We start from the raw sequence: 18,038 nt of genomic DNA, 5'->3' as shown, positions 1-18,038 counted from the left end.
AAAAGGCAGGTGGTCAGCTGGTCCCAGGTCAGCCCTGCCTCCACATGACTTTTCAAAGCATTATAAAGCATAATGGCCGAAGCTGCGGTAGGATATGTGGCATTCAAACTGCGCTAGCGGCTAATATTTCCCACACAAATGAACGGCGCGCGGTGCAGCGGGCTCCGGTTGTGAACGCTGCTCCGAGGTCAGTTTAGGCTATGCCTAGTGTGTCAGTTAGTGTGTCTGGTGTGCAAATGCTAATAAATCATATAATACACGTATGAATCGTACTTCACGACTACTACTCCTGCTTTCTGTCGTAGCGTAAATACGCATTGAATGAATACTCAATAAACATTTATTGTTATAACAAGACGTTCTTTGGCGTTACAACGTCATTGGTGTGCGGAGAACACACACGTTCTTCTCCGTCATGCTTGGGTTGTGACATGGCGGGAATGTGCTGTTAGGGGTGGGCGATACTGAGATAAGTGTGCGTACGCGAAGAAGAATTTTAAAATGCAGGGGGCTGTTCTGAAGTCTGTGTCTATGCCTCACTGGGTCGGTCCGACACCACAAGCGCAAACCCACTTCACGAGATGAAACAATGAGGACTCCATGTCCACGCCTGATATTCTCCGTGGGGGGAGGCTGGGAACAACATGACGCCTGTGAGAAGGAGGAGACGCACTGTAGCAGTCCCTGCTGGGTCCAACTCCACCGAGTTGACTGCTTCTGGTCCGGCATCGTGACACGAAACTCGGTGTCAGCGATCGACCCAATGAGCGCCGCGGATGGACTAACGACCAGCCAATCAGCGCCACGGGCGGCACTAACGCCGCCTTCAAGATTCAAGTGTGTGCGTTGGTCTCTGGTGAGTCCCTCCGGCTGTTACGGTGCGTGTGGCCTCCTCTTCCTCACCGCAGTAGTCTTTATTCTGTTTCCCAGCCTTCATCCCCCGCACGGAGAATGTCAGGTACTGTGCGGGGCCACTTGGGCGCACGCATGTGGGGTTCTGCGCGCTATTACGCACGGCGACCATCAACGTATTACGTGGGTACGTGGGTTACGTGGGTGACTCTTTACTGCTCCGAGAGCCGACGGAAGGCACTGAAGTAACGGAGTGATGTGTTAATGTTTGCATGGACGCAGTGACACACACACACACACACTCTCTCTCTTGGGGAGACTTGGGGTGTTGGTGTTGGTCAGGGCTTTGCAGGAGCATGTTTATACCAGTAGGTGGCAGAAACGGACAACTGCTTGAAATGAAATTTGATAGTGATAGGTTACTAAAAAAAAAAAAAGAGATGGCGCCACTTTTCACACGCTATTCTTCTCGAGCTCATTGTTTCAAATACAGGAGAGCCTTCATCCTTTTTTTTTATTTCAATGGTAGATTTTTTTTTCTCACAAACTTTATTCTCTGGGGACAATAACATCTATCTAACCGCCCATCAAACGACCACAGGCGGTCTGCAGTTTCTCACAACTTTTGCACTTTATTGCATCTTTGGTTTTACAGCCCACAAACTTCACAGGTTCGCACATCAACCGCGTCGCTATCATACACCATCATTTCACTCCAATCATGATCGCACAAGGGTTTATATATATATATATATGTAGGGATCAAACCCCCAGACCCGTCCTACCCTGCTCTACCTCCCAGTGCAACAGGGCCAACCACCGCGCCACCATGCCGTCTCCTGATCTGTGTAGTTCTTCCGCCACCTGTCAACCATTTCTTGCACTGATTCACAAAAAGAGAGAGGCTGCCTTCATCTTCAAATTAAACGTGTCCGCCCAAATACACTGATGTAAGTCTGGAAGGTCTGTAATGGCTTGTAACACTTATATATACACCTAAAGAAACAGTGGTTCTGTGCTACTGGCAGGACAATTAGAACCGATTCATTTCACTGGTTATCACCAAGCCTGTGATGACACGCTGTTACGCCCTGACACGTAACAAACAGATGACCCAGAATTACATTTGGCTCCACCTGGTGGTCGACTGCGGGGCTGCAACCCCCCCCCCCCCCCCCCAAAAAAGGTGAAGTTTGGGTTACAGAGTGATGAATATGAACATGAATATGTGCAGTCTCTTGAAGAAGCACGAATATGAACTCGAATAAAACATTAAAAGTTTCTGTGAAAACAAAATGGCAGCTTAAACAATACGAAAGATAAATTCCACTCAATTTAAAAACTCAATAAAACTTAATAATTACAGAAAAAACCTGCACAGCTGGGTGATAAGATTTACTTGAAATTTAACCCCCCCCCCGCCCAAAAAAAAAAAAAAAAAGTTGGAGTCCTTTTTTGGTGCTCTGATCGCCTCCTCTGTGGCAAGTACCCGCCATGAAATGAAGTGCGCCGGCAGATTAGGGAGGGGGTGGAGGGGGGGGGCTTTTGTTTTTAAAGGCCAGGCCGGAAGCGCGTGTTTCCATTGCTCTGGGTAGCTTAATATCGGGGCTGTTCTCCACCCGTTTCCTGCTCAGACTCGACAGCGCTGTGTCGAAGCCGGACTGAGTATGCTTGGGGGAGGGAGGGGGGGGCGGGGGGAGAAAGCTCACCGCATGCTCCACCAGGGGGAAGAAGAGGGAGACCCATGACACGCACACAGTCCCGTTAGGACGCTCACCGGCGAGCATCAGTCTCCCGACAAACTGAGCTCCCAACAAGCTTAATGTCGTTCGGTATCAGCCGAGGCCGGCCCGTTTGAGGAGGGGTTGCGGGGTGGGAGTGGGGGGGGGACTCTACCGGTTATTTGAATGCCACAGTCGCAGGCCACCGCCGGTAATGCTACCGTGAGACGTTCGGGACACACTGAAGCGGTGAAGCGGGGGCCAGAATGGGATTCCTGCACCAGCTCCATCTCCTGCTGTGGAAGAACATCTCCCTGAAGAGGAGGGGGCCGGTAAGACAGAGGCATCTGCTCACATGACAAGTGTATGAGATGTGTAAACACGGCAGAACAGGGCGTCCGTGGGGAGGGTCTGTGGAGCCCGCAGCCCCGCTATTTGGTTCATTCCCACCGGCACCTGCGGAGCGTCACACCGCCAGACGTTAGAATAACGCCGCAGTGAGAATAAGGAGCATGATGATGAGGAGGAGGATGAGGATGATGATGGTGCCCACGCAGTTTTCACCGCCGGGGTGGAGTTGGGGAACGCTGCTCTTGTGTGTGCGGCCGCGCTGTCAAACAGGTTGTTGTTGTTGTTGTTGTTGTTGTTGTGGTGGTGGTGGTTGTGTAAGCCCAGCCCGTGTTCGTCGGCCTCGGGTTTGGTGGAGGCCCATGACAGCGCAGCCTCTGTCAGCTCAGGCTGCGCTGCTCATGAGGTAATCACGTTTTTTATTTGAGCATTTTCATTAGCTGCAACAACAACAAAACAAACAAATAAACAAACAAACAAACAAAAATGCGATAGGACTGCCCGGTGTTCCACAAGATAAGCTGCTATCTTCCTTCATACCGGCCTCCTAACATGTAGAATAACTGTCAAACTCCACCTTAAGCACCACCTGATGGAGAGGAAAAAAAAATACTCATGATGTGAATATCCTGATGTAGGACTGTAGGATGTTTGGGAATAGGAACATATAGGAAGACTTTTTGTTGTTGCCACTGTAGTTATGCCCGTGGGATGTAGGTTATTATCGGATAGGATGATAATGTGTTGTTTTTAAAATGAGGGGGGACTCAATATATTAAATTTATATTTTATATATAAAAAATTGGAGGTCGAAATATCCTGACTTTTACTGCCTAATGTGTCAAGTTAAAAAAAACCCCACTGGATTCTACATTTCCCATGATGCAGCTTGATAGTGTTTTGTCATTAGGCTGTTGAACTATTTGTGATGTTGGCCTTCAATCCCTAGCAGTCCAAGAGCTCTCCAGAACGACTGTTCTGCGAAGCCCCTGCAGCCGACTTTCACGTGCAGGCTCTAGGCCTTCCATCCGTTGTCGACTTCTGCTTGGTTCCTCTACTCCGAAGGGGCTGGTTTGATGAGCCTTTTAGCGAATTATTATTATTATTATGGTAGCTACTATTTGCACTGCGGCTTCTTTCCTTCTTTCATTAGTTTTTTTATCTGTGGGATGCTATGCTATTACTATTAGTCATCTATGCAACAAATGTGTTTATGATGAAATTGTTTACAAGGGCACAAAGTTCTTCCGAAGATCTAGCCTCTTGATTTTGCTTTGAAAAGGCACCAGATTGATGCATTTAACTTTAAAATGTACAAAATTGTATGCATGCCCTCGGACCCTCGAAGGGGGTCCACCCACCCAGATGCTGCGGTCCCATCTGCCGGTTTTCACCACCCTGCATGACCATGCATTGATGCAGCCAGTCAGGACACTCTCAGTGGCACACCTGTAAAAGTTGCAGTATCCTGGAGTCCATGTTGAACCTCCTCCTCGGCCTGCAGAGGAAGAAGAGCTGGAGATGGAGGTTGTTCTTCTGGCACCAAGGTGTCAGGGCTCTGACCTCCTCTCTGTAGGCCGTCTCATCAGCACTACTGGTTGGGGCTGGGCTGTTAAGAGTCACACATACAGCTGTGAAGGGCTAGGTGGAGGGCTAGGTTGATGGCGTCGTCCGTTGACCTGCTTGCAGTGGGTCCAGTGAGTCAGGAAGAGAGGAGGTAATGGGTCCTGGGCCGAGGAGTTGTTCTCAAAGCGTGCATCATCCAGGAGAGATGCTGGTTTTTCCTTTTGCAGGCCGTGATAGTTCTTAGTCCTGACCACATGTTCCTGGTGTTGGAGCCCTGGTAGTTAGACTCCAGTTTGTCCCTATATTGTTTCTTGGCACTGCTGATATCCTCTCCAAGGCATGTACCTGGATTTCCTGTGTTCATCCAAATCACCTGAGTTCTATGCATCAGTCCGTTTTTTTCCCGTCAACCCAGGGCTTCTGATTCGGGAGTGTTTGTACAATCCTCGGTCATCAGTGCATTTGCAGCCACCCTCATTTCCTTTGTCGTCTCAGTTTCCCAGGCACAGGTAATACAAGCCGTGGATATTCCTTGTTGTTGATTGATCGTGGTGAAAAAGTGCTGTCCACCAAGGATCTGATGCGCAAATGTTGTTCCCTTATCATATAGTATGATAGGCACATGACAGCATTGGTTGCTTGTTCAAACACTCACTGTTGAGCGACCTCTTGTGTTGATGCAAAGACAGAAGCTGTTCCACAAACAATTGTTTTAGTTTCCGCGAACCCTACCTTTGTATGACATTTCCCAGAAGTCACTGTCATTCAAACAGTGCGGCCAAACGCGTGAAAAGCCCGCAGACTATGTAGTTCTGAATTGTGGCTCACGACCGGGATGGGGAGTCATGCGCCGTGGCTCTTCAGTGCTAGAGATCTAGTACTGGTTTTCCCACGATTGAGCGTGGGTTCAGCGCCTTAATTTTATATGCGTGGTGATTTTTTTTTTTAATGATTTAAATTTGGCTGGGTTGTTAATAATTTTAATTTTTTTTTTTTTATTATTATTGCTTTACACAGACTTTTAAGTCCTGACGTCACCTCTGGACTAGCTTCTGTTCCACCGGCTTCTGTAATTAAATGCAATCTCTCATTGAGGGATTCTTTCATCCATATTTCTGGAAGAAAATGTGTTTCTGGTGTTTACTATCCATATTCTTACAAGTATCTACTTCAGCACTTGCTATTAGAATAGAGCCCATGTGTTTGACAAAGTTGAATGGCCATTAATTTAATACAGCTCCCATGAAAAATCTCCCTTATCATGATCCTTACCTATGCTGTTCGGCTCTCCCTATTCAAATAGCTCAGAATTGAACTGGCCTCTGACTGGTCTGTCACGTTAGTGATGTTAACCTGCGGTAGTCTTGACTTTGTCTGGTTATATTGCATCAGAAGATATGCGACGTTGATTAGCGTCAAGGCTTAAAGTAAAGAAAGGACTTACAGTAAAGAAAGGACTGACATTTTATCAGGCTTTGTTTTAGTTGATACTGATCCATTAAAATGTACCCGGAACATCCTGTATAAAGGAATTGAGTGAGCAGCACTGCTGTTGAGTAAGGATGCGTTCCAGGACTGGATCTCATGTAATTTGCACAATTCAAAACGTCAATGCGGTTTTGGACTTTTGGAACAGTTCTGGTTTGACTTCAGCCCTCTGGATCTGACATGTTTGTGTGTAAATTATCTGGTGGTCTGTCCGGTCCTCAAGCCAACTACCCGGTCCGTCTTCTTTTGGTCTGGTCTGTGTACGTATAGCCCTCGTCACTCAAACAATGACAATCACTTTCAAATTCAGTCATTCAGAAAGAAAAAAAAACAGGCAGGCAAATATGCTGAGGGATGTTCAAATTCCGTCCTCCAGATATGTGGTATTATCTAACGAGGTGACCTCCACAGCCTTGCCATCTGACTATGCACATTGTGAAGACCTTAATCCTTACAGGGTCTATTATTAGCCATCAGAAATCCTAATGCCCGTCAGCTGGTTTATTTTAGTCGTGTTTGTGCTGTTTTTTAAAAGCCAAGGCTGGATCCCTCCTGAGGCAGCCTGATTTTTTTTTGTATCACCGCCTGATGCATTCGCTGTTGTCCTGATAGAGGGTTTGTGTTTGTGTGTGAGGTGGGGGGTGGGGTGCTGGTGGCTATTTTTAGCCCGTCTACCTTCAGACATCAAACTCTGACGAGGCAAGGGAGATGCATTGGGGAGCTTCTGTAAGAATAACAGTAACGGCTGCATCATTTCTGTCTATAGATTTATAATCACGCCGCCCTGGTTTGGCCTCACTAAAGCTGTCCACAGGACTGATGATCACAGCAGCAGAACGGTCTAGTGAGCACTTAGCTGAGATAGCATCAGTCCCATATGCCGGTCCTTACTGACTGAGACACGTTCCTGCATAAATTAGAGGAGGTATAAGTATATATGGATTTTCTTATAAAAAAAAAGTATCATGTAGGATGTCCCAGCAGTCTATGAAGTAGCTGACAAAAACAGCTTTGTTAAGACAAGCAATTTGATAAAACATCTAAAGGACCAACACGATGCAGAGTTGTTAATGCTAGCAGCAGGGGACAGCAACGACCGACTTTGCAGCAAACGACAGAGAAGCGAATGTTCAGAGACAACCCATTGGCTATAAAAAATGTGCATTGCTCTTGATGTTATTGTTAATATGGGATTGCGTCATTTTCTCAGCGTGCTGGAGCCCAGGTATAAGATACCCAGCCATCACCACTGCACAGAAGCTGTCTTATGAAAGAAGCATGGCTTAGTCAAAAAGCCCATTTGGCCTTCGGCTTCGCCGCTGAGATTTGGACTGGCAGTGTCCTAATGTGCCCAGTATCTCTCATCAGCTTAACTGCACGGTGGATTGATGTGGATTTTTTACGCCCCGACGAGTTGTACCACAAGCAAAGCAGTTTTGGGGCTCTTAAATGACTTTGATGATATGCTTCAACCTTGGGGCATTCCGAAAAGTTGTGTCCACGCTGTGCTCCGAGACAGCGCCAAAAAGGCCATGGACGATGTTAGACTCCCCTAGCCTGCTGTGTGTTGCTCACAAGGCAAAAGTGAGATCCTCCGATGCCATTCTGTGCAGACATTCATCATCCCCAGGCCGTGAATCTAACTGACTTTGGTGATCATCAGACTTTTCCCGTAGAGCCACCATGAGATTGACATTTTTAGTTATTAAGTGAATTATCACAACGCCCGTTGGATGCGTTGCCATGAACTTTCATACAGATAATCATGGTGACCAGAGGATACTTTTTTCTTCCAAGAACCGGCAACTGTAACCTTATTGACATATCAGCAGTCTTAGGTAGGTGACCTCATTTAGGTGTAGAGGGTAGAAACTCTTCCTGTGCCTCTCAGTGCTGGCTTGGTGTATCCGGTATCTTCTTCCCGACCGCAGCAGGGGGGATGTTGTTGTTATCTGGGTGGTCGCGATCCTGAATTATTCTCCTATCCTTATTCTTGCAGCACCTGGTGTAAATATGTTTTGTTTGCATCAAGGCGAGCTGTTCCTCCAGTTACCCTGAGTGTTTGCTTACTGGTGTGGTTGGTAACTGTGTAACATTATACCCACCGGCTAACGCATCTTGGGCTAACAGGCCGACAGGCTAAACACGCTCAAGCATCGCTGGCTGACCCCCAATCATGTTCCCACTGTGCGTCAGTGCCAGAAAAGATCCTGGAAAGGAGGCTGAGAATGGCAGTGGTCAATATTCAGGACCCGTGCCTGTCAGGAGCCACCCCAAAAGCCACAACCAGCACCCGTTAGCTGCGAGCCACATCGAGCTAGGTGGACATAATGAACGCTGCGTCCCCGGGCAATGCCTCTACTTTTGGAGGAGCTCCTCCAAGTGGATCTGGGCTGCGAGGACACAGAGGGCGATGCCAACTCTGACCTCCTCGACGTGGATGAGATGGAGGAAGAGGAGGATGACTCCACCTTCCCTGTTCAACAGTCCAAACCCCCCCCCCCCCCCCCGCCAGCACATTCAATGCCGTTTCCCCAGTGCACAGCAACTTATACGAGGTCAACAAATGGGCCGCACTCTGGGGTTTCGCAAGCGTCCTCTGTCAGTTTTATGTTCAAGAGGAGGTGGAGTTTGCATTCTCGCAGCCAGGCGAAATGCTTCCCTAAAAACAAAACAATGCCATTCCCCAATTATGTCCATAGGGAGAGCTCTGGCTCCTCCAAGGGGAGACCGCTCCCTCCAGGTATGGGAGGTGACTGCAGTGCGACTACAGGGGCCCACTCCCTGCCCGGGTAGACCAGTGGCATGCATGCACAGTGCACCTGTGGATTTTGTCCACTACTTCTCAGGGGCACAGACTACAGTTTGCTATTAAACCACCCAGGAACAGCGGCATCAGAATATTCTCGCCTTTGTGCCTAAGGTGGTGGAGTCAGCCCGCAGTTGTCCCACAGTGGAGCTTTTGGCTTTTCACCCACCTCCATTATCCTCAGAGGAGGAGCAAAGGCTTAACACATTATGCCCGGTGCGGGCCCCGCATGTGTATTTGAGTAGGACAGCAAGGTTCAGGAAAGAGGATCAACTGTTTGTGTCCTGGGCCACTCCCCCATAAAGGTAAGCCGCTGTCCCATTGGATTGTGGAGGCTATATCTCTGGCCTATAGGTGCAAGGGTTTGCAGCACCCCAGGCTTTGAGGGCTCATTCCATGGGGGGCCATGGCCACTTCATGGGCCCTGTTCAAGGGAGTTTCAGTACAGGGCATTTGTGTGGCAGCGAGCTGTGCTACCCCTCACACTTTTATAAGGCTTCTTACAGGCTGGACGTCTCAGGGTCATCCTTGGCACAAGCAGTGCAACGCACCCGGGTCAGTGTGATAATCACTACCTGGCTCAACATTGTTTATGGCTTTGGGAGACTTGTGCAATCCGGGACTGGTCTATATCTCCCATAGTGAAACACAGAACAAACTTTAGGTTACTTAACTTAATCCCCAGTTCTTTGATAACATTATCAAAGACCCAGGACCCTTACTTGCTCCTCCAGTCTTTAAAGTCCCCCCCCCCCTCCTCCCTTCTCCCACCCTGGGTGGCACATGGGTAAGATAACCCAAAAACTGAAAAATAGAAAAATAAGTAAAGTATACATATCCCTACATACACACATATACATGTACAAAATATATATATTTTACCTGGTGGCTCAATATCAGCAGGGGGTGGACTTGATGTGCTACAACCCTGAAGAGGATTTTTATAGTGGATCTATGTTTATTAATAATTGTTGTAATACTTTTCTCTCGTCCTTTTCACTGCTTGATGAAAGGTCGTCATTAGATCCCCCAAATTCTGCAAGTTTTCGACTGATCAGGACCCCTCCAGGTCTTTTGTCATTAGTTAGTCAGGGCTGAGGTGTGGTTTTGGGTTTTCTAGGCCTTAAGGGAGCCACATTGTCGAATTTGAAGATAGTAGTGGTATCATTAATACTCAGTGTAGAGCTTGACATCTTTTCTTATTTTCCTCTCCGTTCTCTTGTTGTAAGGGTTTTTTTTCCAATTCTCAATAAGTCATCTAAGATTAAGAGCTGTGAAAGGCCAAATATGCACTCAGACTGAATACGGCAGTGGTCCGTAGGAGGTGGGGGGGTGGGGGTGGGGTGTCAGCCAACTCTCCATGAAATATTTATACATGCTTATGACTTCCTCTGAGGTGTAAGTCTTTGTGTAAATCAGTTTCTGTAAATGACCTCTGTCTTTCTGATGTGTGTTGTTCATCCTCCCACCCTCCCGCCCACTCTGACTTTGTAGGACTCAAACATTGGGTTTATTGTGTTTCCAAATGTTTTCCATCTGCAGAGGCTTTTGTGTGTGTGTGTGTGTGTGTGTGTGTGAGAGAGAGAGAGAGAGAGAGAGAGTTTGTATCAGGGTGTGCCATGTTTGCATGTCAGCATATTAGTGCATATGAGCACATGATTTACATGATTTGAGACTGGTCTGATGTTTACATACAGCTGCAGTCATTCTATCTCGATCCAAATAATGCAAATATCAGTTGCTCAATGTCATGTGGGCATGTACAGACTTTGCTTTTGATGGCTGGTTCCATTTTTCTGTACCCAGTTGGCCGAATACCTGGACTTCTTCAGCTGCAACACCAACAAGTAGCTTACTGAACCGATCAAAAACCATCTCCATGCTACTTTATGACCAAAGTGCAATGCAGGAACATTGATGAAGCAGGCTTCCCGTTGACTCTCACTGTTCACCGGTTAAAAGGCACTGGCAGCACATTATATCAGCTGTTGTAATGGGTATTGCCCTATAACTTGTACATGGATGAGTGGAGGGTGGTTTGTCTTCATCCAAAAACCAAGTTAGGAGCTACAGAGTTCCAATGGCTTCTCCGCTAGCTCCGCTACATTCATTTAGTTGTACAATGATGACGCACGACTGCGAGATGAGTTTCCCTCATCAGGACGGGGAAAAGGTCAAACTCTCAAACTCTCCTCTTTTGTATGTGTAAACACTGGAGTAAACATGGAGGGGATGAACACCAGCTGCGATCCTGACTGCACGGACAAGCGAGACCATCTTTGAGTCCATCATCAACATCGGAGGAAACACAGAGGGAAACCGGCTGCAATCCCGGCCACGTGGATCTTATCTGCCCCGGCATCCCCGTTAAGCCAACATACAGAGCGTTTGACATTAAACTGGACGACCTCCTGATGTGCCTACATGAGTTTGCAACGGGATATTACAGGAACTGTAATGTCCATTGTTTCACAGAATACTGGGAATATTAAAACACTATCCCATTCCTGCTCACCCCATCTGGCGAACATGCAGCCATCTTGCTGAGGTCAAAGTATGCAGTCATACGCATACCCACAGAAGCAACTGCACCCAAAACCACAGTTAAATCATTCCACAACCAGAAACCATGGATTGCCAGAACCGTCCGAGATGCCATTAACACTGCAGCCTATAACGCGGACAATTATAAAGCAGCGTCCTACAATGTAAGACAAGCAGTGAAGGAAGCAAACTGGGAATATGGGAAGAAAGTGGAGCTACAATTCCAGGAGGGCAAACCCAGAAGCACGTGGTAAGGTCTAAGAACTATAACAGCTGAAACAGAAGATAATGGACGATTGGGTGCGCCATACACACCTATCACCCTCGCCGAGCGCAACATCAGTTTCGTACATCGATAAAGTTGAAATCGTGTTTGCATGCGACTTTAATTCCTTTGCAATACAGTGTGTGTGTGTGTGTGTAGTCACGTGTAGGAGTCTTATTATTTGAATGCATTTGATAATGTGAGAAGGGAGGTTTTTGTTTTCGTCTGTGTGTGTGTGTGTGTGTTTCAGTGGTCTCTTGTCTCTCTATAAAAGGCCTGTTTGTCTGTCATGACCTTCACAGACAGAGACACACACAGCTTGCGTGTGTGTGTGTGTGTATGTGGACATCCAAGATACACACACACACACACACACAAAGGCATCATAGTTCCCATGGTTCAGCTTGGACGTTGCACATTGCAAGATAGCACTATGTTGTCATATCTGACACACACAAACAAACACAGAGGAGAATTTGTCGTCATGATTCCCGAAAAGAAGACCCAGCGCCCTCATGTGGCATCGTCATCACACGACATGTCATCACAGTTGATGAAGGACGAGGCGCGGCAGCCCTCGGCAGAGAGTCCCGACGGGTGCAATCGTTTTTTCGTCTGGACGAACAGCATGACCAAAAAAATCAAAGAAAAATGCGGATGTGTCGTTATGAACCTTAATCACACAGGTTCCCGGGCTCACGGGCTCACTTTAAACATACAGATTGCCGGGCGTACGGAATCAAAACACACACACACACACACACCTAGCAGTCATTTACATGAGGCGGAAGAAGAGCCCTGCAGCTACTAGAGGTGGCTTTAACACTCCACCGGGGAGTCCACAACCACGTGAGCTGTGGTTTTAATTTGTACAGAACTGCAATGGCGACCAGACTACAGTATCTGACTTTTATTTCTCTCTAAACGTCGATGGACTGGAGTTGAGATTGTCTGGAAGGGATGGGCCCATCATTACTTTTCTAGGGAGCCCCTTGGAGCAGGTCACCCCAGGACGGAAGCAACACTGTAAAAACGCTTCACCTGTTGAGTGCCACAATATACTAACATTAAAATGACACAAGATTAGGCTTGGGGTGAGAAACGAAAGGACACCCCCTTTTCCGCCAGGGCCTAATACACAACATGTTCGTCTCTCAAGATGGTCACCGTGTCAGATTAGGCGATCAAGGATTCATAAATTCTTACATCACTGTTTCACCTGACAGCACCAACAACAGTTTCCGTTTGTAATCAGGGTTTTGTGGATGAAAGTGAAACTGGAACCAGTCATGATCAGCGGGCGGAGGTCAACAGAAGCAGTCAGTATGGTGTATGGGTGAGCAGCAGACATGCACGTTAAGGGCACAGCACCCACACAGGTGGGATCCATTCGTGCCCCGACACAGGTAGAGCTGGTAAAATGACTTGTCGTCGGGCCGATGGAAACGTAATTACCACAACAAGAAAAGGAATGCGGGTCTTCCCTGAGCCACGGCGAGCTCGACCAGCCTCCCGCTGTGGCCTCAGTCGTTCCCATTTCCACGCCGGCCACGTGGTTTGGGGGCCAACCCTCTGCGGTTCACTCCTTGGGTTGCCAACCGTGCACTGAGCTCTGTGGATTTCAGTCCATTCAGGCTGACAAGCCAGAAACCAAACCAAAACACCTTGGGGATGAGGGTTATCATTCATTGTCCATCACAGTCTCAATATAAGACATTTTTATCTTTATTTTTCTCATCAGGATTTTACTTGGTGCCCTGGTAGCCCGCCTGGTAGAGTGCGTAACGAAGTGAAATGAGTGTACACGATAAAAGACTCGTGTGCAGCTGATGCTAGATCATGTATGTACAGACAAACTCATCACTCTGTTGTCTTTTTTTCCCCCTCCAGTGGGTGTTGGCCTTCGAGATCTTCATCCCACTGGTCCTCTTCTTCATCCTCCTGGGTCTCAGGCAAAAGAAGCCAGCGATTCCTGTCAAGGAAGGTAGGCAGACAGCAGGAGGGTGGCTCCTGTTGATAAAATCTACCATTCTCTTTAGGAAAATTACGGTTTATTGCAACTTGGGTATTATTTTCATAGTTGTGACCCTAATTCCTATCAGTATGAACAACATTGTACTTTGTACTACTAAATGGACCCAATGGTCAATTTAGTTGACGGCTGTATCAGAATCAGAAAGACTTTATTGATCCGGGGGGGGGCGATTATACAGTTACAGGTGCTCCCATTCAAGAGTAGAAAGTAGCATGAATTTAGAAATAAAAGTATGTACAAAATAGAAAAAATAAGAAAATAGAAAATAAAACATATACACATTTACAATATTTAAGTGAAAAATAAAAGTAAAAAAATACATACAATAGCAATGTATATGTGTGTATATATGAGTGTCTGACCAAAAGGTTTCCTTTCTCGCACTGCACATGTACTGTTTACATTGACAGAGGTACTATTTTATTCTATACGTATTCACAACATGTCAATATATAGCAGTTACAGTCAATGACTGCAGTGTGACAGTGAATGAAATTAAAGTGTGAGTCTGGTAATATTCTCTATATGTCTTATTGTCAACAAATCCCATTTGCAGAGCCAAGGAAATATCTGTGTGCAGTAGGTGTTTGGAGATTGGTGGTACTCCAGCAAGATCCTGAAGGAACAGATCAGTGCTGGAGGAGGTCCCCTCTGACGGTCTGAGGACACTTGCCTGGTTTTATAACGGGCCCCGCCTCCCTAAATCAAAAGCAAAATAGGCAAAAACCAAAAACCTCAAAAAGACAAAAGATTCCAAACTACAAAAACCAAAGAAAGCCCCAAAAAGCCCCGAGCCTTGTTTGGCTCTCCCTTTCATGAGACTTGACTGTTTTGGTTTATACGGCAGAGGGAGTGATTACATTTTGATCATGATTGATTATAAGGATAAATAATTGTACCACCACCCCATATTTATATATATATATCTATACGTTAGAAACAGCAGGGTTGCAGCTGACAGAGTGAGACTAAAATTGTCATAAGAACACAACTACACAACACATGAATTTAAATGGATACACAAATATAATTACAGTCAGATGTACTCGTGGCCTAATGATGGAGCAACGATATCAAGCGCTTATGCATCCATGCAGTCTGCCATTTTCTGCTTGCTGTCCTTCCTGCATTTGGCAGCTGCATCTTTTAGGATGATGTGTTTAACTTGTATTTGTTAGACAGTTCCCACCAAGAGCAAGCACTTGACAACGGTGGCAAAGAAGAACGTCCTTTTAAATAGCAATATGATTATTATTATTATTATTATTATTACATAGCAATAACCGTTTGTAGCGTAGCGTAAATACGCAGCGCTCCCGTTGGAGACAATTCAAAAAATACGCTGTCCTCAGGAAAAAGCGCTTTGGTGGACACAGGGCCTCCATATCTAGTGTGTCTGTCTTTGTGTGTGTATGTTTTACTGTGTGCGTGTGTGAGACAGAATTGGAATAATAATAATAATAATAATAATGATAATACAGATTGCAATATTTAGAGTGTGACCGCTTCAGCATTGCTGAAAATGCGGAAATCTGAAATTAATCTGACACCGCTCAAAAGCACGGAAGCTGAAATGTAAAACGGGTAGAATTGGGAGTTGGGAAAGTTGAAAAGAAACATAAATGTCCTTAAAGAGCGTTAACACTTTTATATTTGAATGGTTTATGTAGCAGAGGCACGTGCCGCTGAAGTAGTAGTCGGCTGAAAAACATACGGAAGAAGAAGAATTGCAAGGCGTTGCTGAGAATGAATGCAGAAATCTGAAATGCATAACTTATTTTGAAATTCCAGCCTTGACTGTGCCCCTTCCCTCCACATTAGTTTCTGTTTTGAATAGAGCGAACCCCATCGCTGGCTCATGCTAAGACATTATGTGCAGCATCGTCATGCATTTTAAACTGATGGTGAACTGGTGATTTGCCTTCCACCATAGTTTTTGTGTCCTTTTAGTATCGTGTTGCACTGTCCTTAGTTGATTTTTAGTTTGTTTTTCAGTGTGTAGCACCCACTTTATTTTGATGCTTTTTGTCCTTTGTTCTTTCACTCCACCTTTGTCTTGTTTCTGCTGTTTCTTTCTTTTTTCCGGTGCGTGGGTGCATGTTCTCAACATGTTGGACGGACCAGTGTGTAAGTGTCACCATCATCATCATCATCATCTCAATTTTACCCTGATGCCTGATTCTGGCTGTCACTGATACACTAATGGAAAGATTTTGATCTTAACCTAACAAGGACGTGTTAATCTCTGTCTGTGCGGTGGGTGTCTCTTGTCTGTGTGTATACGCCTAACCCTGATCCATACTACGCACCATGGAAGGCCATCTTCTGTCTCCCAGAACTTGCACATTTCGGGTCACTCAGCGGCTCATGACGTGTTTTTCCTGCGAGCTATGTTGGAACTACAAAACCCACTGGGCGATAGGAAACCTTCTTAGCAACTCATTAAGTTCTGAACAAGAAAGGTCTTGAAGTCCCTTAAAGTCATGGATGTATTGAGAGAAGTGGATACCTCGAATAATAATATAATTGATACCACAAAGAATAAATAAAACTAAAGCTACACATTACATGTCCCAGTAGAGGGACAGGACTCTGGATCATTGTTACTCTCCATTAGAGGAGGGTCTGACGCGTTTCGAGCACCTTTAGCCCCTCAAAAATGAGGACTCAAGAGGACTTTCCTGCTCGGGCCCTAATAATAATCCGATTCTCTGTGCTCGGGCCATAATGATATATATATGAATTAAATGTTTCGGTTGCCGGGCCAGTGAAAATATACAAGGGAGCCAGTAAAACTCTGATCTTATGGCCCAGTGGGGCCGGTGGGGGAAAAAAAAATGTTACGTGGGACACTGACTTGGCCCATAGAGTCTGAGCCGCTGACTTCCTGTTTAGCTTCCCACACAAACTCCTGTAATGATTGTTTATTGGGAAGAAGTCGTTTTTCAGCCACATGATGCTGCAATACCAACTGTGACCATTTCACCAAAATCGGCACAAAAATGGTTTGTTTTAGGGGAAGATCGTGGCTTGGGTTTAGATAAGTACCTAGTCCAGGTTAGGGGACCTTCGTCATCATGGTTGCAATAAGTCTCCCGTGTTGAAGTCCATCCCAACCCGCAGACTTTGTTGCTTTATAACAGCGTCGCCTGATTTCCTCCTTTGCTCTCTTTATAATCACTACAGCCAACAGAGGACTTTGGTACTTAAACATAAACAAATGATTCTTCGGGGCACTTGCTGAAACGATGCTGTCGTTCTTCTTGGGAGGACAGTCTCTCAAAGTCAAAGATGGGTCAGCATGCCTTCCTTACCCCTCCCTGACCGGAACACGGCTAAGCATCAGTGCTCTTTTACAATAATACAACTAAATATAACTGTGGTCTCATTTATGTTTAGCTTCTGTCCGTTTTTTCTTCAATGACGGAGGCCTTTCTTGGTCAGAGTAATTCATTCTGTTGTCACGTTTTGAGCCACTGAATGATTGAATTGTCTGGGTTTCAACTGGTACAAAGGTGAAAATGAATATGCATCTACCTCCCACGTGTCTGACATCTTCCCTCTTTTCTAACCTGGGCCGGGCAGCATGTCGAATATATATTCAAATATCAATTCATGTGTGATATCGCAGGTGACAAATGTTGTCATATTCAAGTTTTCAGTGTTTGGCCACCATCAATCATCGGATCGTGTTTGTTGCTTATTCAATTTGGAATTAGTCTGGAATCCTTTTCGAGCTAGCAGAGACGAGCTGTGACGGTGTTGGGATGCGATAGCGGATTCATCCCAGTGTTCCACATCAGCGGCAGCCATCTTTGTTGTTAACGAAAAAATGCCTCCATGGCGCTCCTGGGCTCCATATTAGATAAAAGATTGGGATTGGGCCGACCCAGGCAAGGTCGGCTGGGAATCTGTCTGAACGGGTGGGTGGGGGGGGGGGGACTTTAACCTGACTGAAGACTTACAAGAAGACAATGTAGTAACTCAACACAAACAGGGACTTTTTTATGTCTTTTCTGTGGCAGCAAACGCAACAAGCAGCCTTTTCCAGTAACTCTTATGCTATAAACCTGAGCTTGTTTACACTCTTTATGGCTGACTAAACGTTACTAACGTAACTACCCCGCGACAAGGTTCTGCATTCAAAACCTCGCTACGGTAAAAGTAAGTACTTCACTTAAAGCAGTCATTGCTCTGTAAAATGGTCTCTGTCCCTCTGCATTAATGGGATGTTGCCTTTTACTGCTGTAGATGTTTGTGGTTGTGACTCATTTGAACTTACTTTATATAGTGTGGGCTAGTTTAATCTACAGCAATGCGTCATATTCTAGATCATCATATGTTTGCACAGAATTTATGGGATGGTGTACCTTAGAGAAAATGTGTATATTGAGGTATACATCATATATC

General features: G+C 45.9%; 1 protein-coding gene across 1 annotated transcript in view; it reads left to right on the top strand.

Annotated features, from left to right (window-relative positions):
- The first annotated feature begins 2,839 nt into the window (after nt 1-2,839).
- abca2 (ATP-binding cassette, sub-family A (ABC1), member 2) overlaps nt 2,840-18,038 on the top strand; it is a 55,817-nt gene continuing 40,618 nt past the window's right edge. The window contains exons 1-2 of the mRNA XM_070903893.1: nt 2,840-2,905; nt 13,484-13,577. Of these exons, the coding sequence (XP_070759994.1) occupies nt 2,840-2,905; nt 13,484-13,577 (160 nt within the window). The remainder of the gene's footprint in view (nt 2,906-13,483; nt 13,578-18,038) is intronic.

This window comes from Enoplosus armatus, chromosome 4, assembly GCF_043641665.1.
Source record: "Enoplosus armatus isolate fEnoArm2 chromosome 4, fEnoArm2.hap1, whole genome shotgun sequence".
In the NCBI taxonomy this organism is placed as follows: domain Eukaryota; kingdom Metazoa; phylum Chordata; class Actinopteri; order Centrarchiformes; family Enoplosidae; genus Enoplosus; species Enoplosus armatus.
This window is presented reverse-complemented; position numbering and strand designations above follow the sequence as displayed.